This window comes from Octodon degus, unplaced genomic scaffold (genome assembly GCF_000260255.1).
Source record: "Octodon degus isolate 3935 unplaced genomic scaffold, OctDeg1.0 scaffold00005, whole genome shotgun sequence".
Lineage (NCBI taxonomy): Eukaryota > Metazoa > Chordata > Mammalia > Rodentia > Octodontidae > Octodon > Octodon degus.
In genome coordinates, this window is record NW_004524581.1 from 12,695,309 (window position 1) to 12,703,629 (window position 8,321).

The window sequence follows — 8,321 nt, forward strand, 5'->3', positions numbered from 1 at the left end:
CAGTACCTTGTTTAAAAGTCGATTCTTTCATTGACTTACTCTGGCAATCTTTTCAATAGTATCATTTGTTTATTTATTAATTAATGGTTTTTGGTTTTGGCCGGCTTGGCCTCCCTGAGGACGGGGCTGGAATGGCACATGGTGCTGGGGATTGAATCGCAGTCCCCTATGCCTACCTAAGCTTGCCTAAGCAGGTGCTTCAGACCACTGAGCTATCTTGCTGGCCCCAGTACCATTTCTTTAGAAGTCCATTTTCTTCTCATCAAATTGTTTTGTCACCCCTGTCAAAAATCAATAGGCCAGAGACTGGATGTGGTGGTGCACACCTATAATCCCATGTGCTTCAGTGGCTGAAAACAGGAAGATCACTACAAGTCCAATCTGTATAGTGAGACCTTGTACTAAATACATTAAAAAACAAACAATAGGCCATACATGCAAGGATTTTTTTAATTCTTAAGAGTCTGAATATATGTACCACTTAAAATTAATGCATTGAAATCTCAATCTCCAAGGTGATGGTAATAGGAAATGAAGCCTTTAAGAAGTGATGAAGTTGCTCAGTGGGAATAATTCTTTTATAAAAGAGAAATGAGGGCCACCCCTTTTTCCACATGAGGATGCATTAAGCACACATCTTCTGTAAATGAGATAACAAGCCTTTAAAAGATAGTAAATATGCCAATACTTTGATCTTTGACATCCATCTTCTGGAACTGTAAGAAATTTGAGTTGTTCTGTTCATAAGCCACCCTTCTTATGAAATTACTATAGTAGCCCAAACAGACTAAGACAACTTCCAATTCTATTTCCCAGATAAATACATGTCTCCTATGTAGCACCACTTAAGATTTTTTTTTTCCTTTGTTTTTTGAGATAGGGCTCACTATGTATTTCAGGCTGGCCTTAAACTCACCATATAATCCAGGATCACCTCAGCTCGAGGCAATTCTCCAGGCACAGTCTTCCAAGCCTGGGATTACAGGCATATGCCACCACACTCCACTTGTGTAAATTTTGGAAGTGAGTCCTTCAACTTTACAAATATTTTCATTTAATTCTTAATGCAATTTTGGGTAATAAGTATTATCCCTATTTTATAAATGAGAAACTAAGACTTAGTTTAGCCTCGGGCACAAAAATATCTGATGGTTATCCCAAGATTATACTTATATCAACAATGGATATACTCTTCTATAATATAATGCCAAACTACTTTTCAGACTTCATTTACATCAATCCTTCAATGTACCCTAAAATTTCACTTTCCTTCCTATTTTTCATCTGAAGGCCTTCCCCCCCCCACCCCCCTTTAATGTATGGTTGTTGGCACAGAGTTTTACTATGCAGCTCAGACCCATAAAATAGTGATCTTACTGTTTTCGGCCTCCCCAGCGCTGAGATTACTGGCCTACGCCACCATACTCACTTTGGCTGGTTCAGCCCACCCTAGGGGTGAGGCTGGCGTGGCATGTGGTGCCAGGGATCAAAACACAGTCCCAGCACTTACCTAAGCTTGTCTAAGCAAGGACTGTAGTCTGCTGAGCTATCTCACCAGCCCAGCCTTGCTCTTTGTTTCATAATATTTTTGTTTCTTTGTTTTTTGGTGCCAGAAATCGAATTTTGGGACCCTGTGCTTGCCATGTAGGCACTCTACTGCTGAGCTATATCCCTGGCCCTGAAATTTCATACTGTTCCAGAAGATGGAAGTCAAAGATCAAAGCACTGGCATATTTGGTATTTTTTAAGGGCTTGTTTTTCATAAAAACATTTGTTTCCTATTTTTTAAAAAATGTATTTAGTACAGGGTCTATAGGGTCTCATTACACAGATTAGATTTGTAGTGATCCTCCTGTTTTCAGCCTCCCAAGCACTGGGATTACAGGCGTGCACAACCACACCTAGTTTCAGTCACCATCTCAGTGCACCCCTGGGTGGCAGGGCTGGCATGGCGAGCTGGGGATTGAACTCTCTCCCTGTACCTGCCTACGCAGGTGCTTTACTCCGCTGAGCTATCTGGCCGGCCCTGTTTCATAAAATTTTAATTCAAAATTCTTTCGTTATCAGTTATCAAAGTGATCACTGTATTTCCTTAGCAGAACAAGCCTGTCACATGTTTGTTGTTCTACATTATATTGTTCAATAAAAGTATCTCTATAGACATACTACTTCTCTTCCTACCTTAAGGACCATATTCACCTATCTCTCTAAAGCAGTAACACCGTACCTTTCACATAGTAGGTGTTGTTTCAAATGAATAAATGAGCTGGGCATGGTGGTGCATCCTTATAATCCCATCTGAGGCAGGAGGATCACTGTGAGTGTGAGAGGCCAGCTTGGGCTACATAGTGAGTTCAAGGCCAACCTGAATTGCAAAGCAAGACTCTGTCTCAACAAAACAAAACAAAACACACACACACACACACACACACACACACACACACACACACCAAAAAAACAAACAAAAGAATAAATGGATTCAAAATTACCTCCATAAGAGTAGGCAATAAGGGCAACCCACTCAGGTCCCCTTCTGTCCCTCTCTTGGAAAGAAGCTTTCTTTTTCCCAATACATAATTTTCTGCTCTTAAGCTTCATTGTTCTTAAAATTCATTCTTCAGTTTTAGAGAATATGAACTCATCCCAGGTATGTTTCAGGTTGGGAGTTTCATTTACCTATATCATTGGAGGTTCCACCAAGATCATTGGACAGAGTGCATCATTAAGCATTGGAAGATGTTTGACCCTTACGTGTTGAGAAAGAGCTGCAAACTGTGCATGTCCTACTACCCCCTAGAGTCAAAATGAAATACAGAGGTACCAAAAAATAACCTACCCACATTGATAAAGGCAGATCTTTATTCACTCTACAGATTCAATGACCATGTCTTCTTGAAACATTCTCACAGATACACCCAGAAATATTTTATCAACTATCTAGGTATACAGAGCCTGCTCAAGTTGACAAAATTATCACACATACTGTTTAAAAAAAAAAAAAGAGTAGGTAATGAGTACCTATGTGTATGCTGGGGCGGCAGATTGTATGTATCTAAAACTGGCAAAGTTTAAAAAAAAATGGCAAAGTTGTAGAAATGAATACCTCAGAGTGTTATAATACTCAGAGTGTTATAAGAGAAAGACATGAGACATGGCAGGACCAAACACAGAGCTGATGCTAATCTTCCATTTCAAAGTATTCAGTGCAAGTGAATAGTATTTGCAAGAAATAAGATAAAACAAATGATTTAAGAAGCCTCAAAATAGTTAGGTACAGTGTAGTGTGCACTTGTAGTTCCAGCTATTTGGGAGGTTAAGCTAAGAGGATCACTTGAGGCCATAAGTTCAGGGTCAGCCTGGGCAGCATAGTGAGCTCTGTCATTAAAACAAACGAACAAACGGTACCCTCAAAACTGAATTTACTGTGGTATAGAACAGGAAATAATGTCAATGAATTCAGGTAAAGTTTGATATAACATGGGATAACTCAAATATACCACCAAGTCCACTCTAGGGTCAGAGTTCCCCAAAAGACAATAGGAAAACAAGATATATCTCTGGGTGGGGGGCAGGAAATAAGAGAGTGCGCTAATCCTTACAACCTTCCTCATGCTCCCAAAACTTCCCTGACTTGTCCATTCCCAGATCACTTTTAAGTCATCAGCTTCTCCAGTTTACCCCAAATGCAGGAAAAGAAGAATCATTATCAGAACAATATGGTGGTTCTTATTCTTCTCTTCAGTGCCATCTGGTTCCAGTCAAAAAGTACAATTATTCACAAAGTAAACTATTAGGAACTCCAGACTATTAGAAAGACCGACACAAGGGCTTTTTGCCACCTACTAACTCTAGACATCTCTCCTTAGAAGCTACTTATGGCTAACCTCTTAAAAAATCAGTTATATCATACTGGTATTCCCATTCAGCTTAGACTCTTTATCTGGACAGTGAATGAGATTTAGAACAAGGTATGTTTTAGCATTGGCAACAACCTGGCAGGTGCAGTACAATTTTATCATAGCTTCCCCATTTTCCAAAAATCTAGTTAGGATCTGGCTCAGCCATTTAATCCCCACCATCTATTTTCTCTTCTAATTGCTTCTCATCTAGTTGGCAGGAGCTCCCGTGAAATATGATGTAGTAGGCACTGCAGTACACTGGCTGCTTGTTTGGGTTCGAATAGACCTGTTCAGGCTTCAGGGATGCAAAAGGATTAGCTCCGTAGGCAATGATATGTGTATCCAGGTTCACCAGAATCTGCAAAGAGGCTGCCAATTCCTGATGGCTATGGGAAAGAGATAAGAAAAATTGTTCTAGTGATTATGAGAGAGAATAGTAACTGCTCAAAAGTATGACATTTTTGTTCTTATCAATTCTAAAAATTACCCAAGGCTGGACTAGGTAAGGACTAGTCCTTCTTCCCAAATGGCTCATTAAATCCGTAATTAAGCAGCATTTGGGATGAAAGGGCCACATGTGGGAAGGAAGAACATCTTCACAAGAAGGTAGATAAGCAAGGGAAAACAAAATTAACTCTTCAATATAAAGAGTGGTATGAGTGCATCAAGAAGGCATCACAAATAGGAATAGGTCAACACCTGTAAATGGTAAGCAATGTAGGGATTTTATAGTCACGAAGTAGCAGCAAGGTAGGTAGCCAAGCTTCCATCAAGGTCGGAGAGGCATGGAAACCTATGGAACAAAAATAGAAATAGAAATAGCCAGAGGAAAGACAGAGGTATAAACAAGTCATTTACAAGCAAACACTTCTTTCATTGTGTCTTCTCCAGCCCTTAAGTATGTTGCTAACCACCCTCATCCAGCCCAGGTTCTCCAGTGAAAAAATTCTCAACCCTGATATAGTATATATAGCAAATAGTGAATCAAGGTTTTCATCACACAGTATTTAACAAACCCAAATGAATAGGGTTCCAAAGACAAAAAGATAAAACAATCAGCATAGAAAATTTTCATGGAGCCATCTGGTATTCCTGTGAAGCAATGGCTCTTACCTGGATGGAAAGCCACTACCATATCCGGATGGGCTGTCTTTCCAGTCTCTACCTGTTCTTCCCAGAAATCATGATAAAGGCCCCTGTGGCCACTAATGTGAATGGTGCCAGGTACTGGAGTTGACGTTGCAGTACTCTGTAAAAAGCTAGTAGCCACATCTACACCCACCATGATCACATGGAAGCCACAATGTCCAGGAAACATGTAGCCAAGCTCATTATAGTCCTCAGAATGAGTGAGAAATGTCTCCACATGAGAAGCACCAACCACATGCACTGTGCTTCCTTCAGTCTTTCCAGTGCTTATCCCCAGAGCTCTAAGTCCCAGGCCCAGAGTCAAGGGTCGTGACAAGGTATCTGTCAGCAGCCGCTTCAGAGACCCCCGCAGAACATCTGGGTCTGGCCTTGGCCTTCCTACACTGGCCCAGAGGATGCTCATGGCATGGCTACTCAGCACAGCATCCAGTGTAGCCTCTAGCTGTAACCCTCTCATAGAAAACCAGACATCCCAGTCCTGCACAACATCAGCTGGGCATGGCCAAGGTCCTGAGGGTAGGACAAAATCACCTGTAAGACAGAAGGAATAAGAAGTGACCTAATCCTTCCCTGGCTTCAAAATTCCCTCTCCACTAATGAGCAATAATCTCCCCAGGTTTATTCTGCTAACAAGCGACCCCAAGTGACCCATCTCTTCCCAGTTCCTTATTTTTCCCTCCCAATAATATGCTTTCATATCTTCCTCCGAGTACAACCAACTATGGCCATTACAGCACAATTTCCCAACACCACTACTCCACCTGTGACCAGAAGCCACTCCATGAGACGATCCACTGCCACATGACAAAGCTCTCGACAAACCCTCCTGTGTGCTGGCCAGTCTGACCTCTGGCACTCTGGACCACAGTAATACACATTTTTGCACCTAAGATAATGAACCACAGAAATAAATATGATTCAGACTCAACCTCCCCAGAACAGATGTGGTCTTATCACTTAAATATAGTAAGTACCCAGTTCATGAAGAGTTTTGTTCCAGGAGAATATTTGTGAGATTCATTTGTAAGTCTGACAAAGTATACATTTGACACAAACAATGTAACGTATAAAAAACCCACATATAAAAATAGTGTAATTCTACTTTCACAATTATCTTAAAATGCTGGTACAGTATAGTAAAAAATGGTAAATAAACTATTTTTACTTTTACAGTTACCTTAAAATGGTAAGGTTAGCTGGGTGTGGTGGCGCATGCCTATAATTCCAGCACTTGAGAGGCTGAGGCAGGAGGATCACTGTTTGAGGTCTGGGCTACATAATGAGATCAAGGCCAACCTGCACTACAAAGTGAGAACTTGTCTCATATTAAACAAAACAAAACAAAACAAACCTCCCTAAAATGGGAAGGCAGTCACATGAGCGACTTCCAGTTTGTTCACATCTATGAATGCTCATAATGCAAGGTCCATTTGTATCTGTGAAAGTTCACAACCTAAATGTTCGAAAGTTGGGCATGTATCTTACTCCAGAGAAGGGCATATAGAAAAGTATTTGTTGTCTCATCTCCCCACAACACCAAAAATAAGTAGGATTACACTTATGTTCTAATCACTCTGTGACTTTTGAGTCACACAAAATGAGGAATATGGTTTAAGGGAAACTCTGAATTTCCTCTCGGAATGAGGACTTAAATAAGGTCATTTCTGAATGTCTCCCCGATTAGCATGCCACAAATCACCTCTTACAGTGCCGGAGAACCTTGGAGTTTGAAAGGCCACTAGGTAATGTTCTACAGTGAGCACAGAATCGGAATGTGTCCTCCAATCTCTGGAACATTTCTTGAGGGCATCGAAATCCAAAGCCTGATGCAGGGGTACCCCCATCTACCACCATCCTGCAGAAACAACAGGGAAAAGTGGCAATAGGAAAAAAAAAATCTCCCAAATCTCTCACGACACTTACTTTGCTTCCTATACACTTTCACATAGTTTTATGTCTCCCACTCCCATAATTTCTTTCTTAAATCTTCTCTTCTTCAGTAATAAAACTGGCAAGTCAGGATGAGAAAATCACCACTATAAATACCTATTAACCTCCATCTCCTGAAATCACTCCTACCAAAGACAATGTCTCTCTTCCACAGTTAGTCACTCACTTGTATTCTTCATAGCTTTTCATGTTCAGCTTTTGAAGAATCAGGCTGGATAGACCAGGAACATTATTATCCAAGGAGAAGAAGCCAAGGGCATCAATGCTAGGGTCAGGTGTTGTGAGGGTCAGAGGCATAGGAGTCTCAACTGTGGGTGGAGCTCCAACCACAGGAGTCACTGATGGAGGTTTCTTTTGCCTTCGCTGCCGTGAACGTGGAGCCATGGCCTGTCCAGTGATCCTGGGGACTATATGCAGAACAGATATCAATTTGCATTTGCCAAGTTGGACATAATACATTTTCAGGTGCTTTCCTTTGACTTTTCACTCCAATCGCTCAGACTCAAATTATCAGTAAGATTATTTTTTAAATTTTTTTTGAGACAGGGTCTCACTATGCAGTTCAGGCAAGCCTTGTGCTCAGCCGAGCCCCCAGGCTGGTCTTGAACTCACAGAGATCCTCCTGTCTCAACATCTGAGTGCTGGGTGTGGGGCACCATGTCCCAGGGTCGGGGCAGGCATGGTGCGCCTGGGGGCCTGGGGCCGAAACAGCAGCATGGCATGCAAGGCCAGAAATCAAACTCAGGTCTTTTGTGCTTGCCAGGTAGGTGCTTATGCCTCAGAACTATCTCCCCAGATTTATTTAGTATTTATGGATTACAGATCAGCAGTTGTGAAAAATAAAGAATTATATGAAAGTATAATTTATACATGTGCTATATATGAAGTTTTATATATAAATGTTTATGTAAGTAAGCACCCAGAGAAAGTCTGGCAGGACCCTTAGAAAACTAGTACTCCTAATTAACTGAGTAGGGAAAGAAGATAATGACATAGGAACTAGATTGATCAAAGGCTACTTATTAGGGCTGGCCAAATAGCTCAGCAGATTAAAGTTCCTGCAAGCAGGAGCAGGGGCTGGGGGTTCAATCCCTGGGCCTGCCATGCCTGCCCTGTTCCCAGGGTGCACAGAGACAGCAATTGAGACTGGGAATGGTGACACGCGCCTGTAATCCCAGCTCTTGGGAGGCTATAAACAGGCAGATCACTAGGAGTCCAATCTAGTAGTGAGACCCTCAACACCCTGTAGACCCTTCCCTAACATATAAAAAATTTTTAAAAAGGGTACTTACTTCTTTATCTGTAAATTTTTTAAATAAGGAA

General features: G+C 41.4%; 1 protein-coding gene across 1 annotated transcript in view; it reads right to left on the reverse strand.

Annotated features, from left to right (window-relative positions):
- Positions 1-2,873: 2,873 nt before the first annotated feature.
- The window catches only part of Mss51 (MSS51 mitochondrial translational activator), a 22,210-nt gene continuing 16,762 nt past the window's right edge, over positions 2,874-8,321 (reverse strand). Inside the window, exons 2-7 of the mRNA XM_004624380.3 lie at positions 7,165-7,405; positions 6,748-6,903; positions 5,810-5,934; positions 5,013-5,579; positions 4,599-4,692; positions 2,874-4,285 (exon numbers count right to left, since the gene is read on the reverse strand). Coding sequence (XP_004624437.1) covers positions 4,066-4,285; positions 4,599-4,692; positions 5,013-5,579; positions 5,810-5,934; positions 6,748-6,903; positions 7,165-7,382 — 1,380 coding nt within the window. The 5' untranslated portion in view covers positions 7,383-7,405 and the 3' untranslated portion in view covers positions 2,874-4,065. The remainder of the gene's footprint in view (positions 4,286-4,598; positions 4,693-5,012; positions 5,580-5,809; positions 5,935-6,747; positions 6,904-7,164; positions 7,406-8,321) is intronic.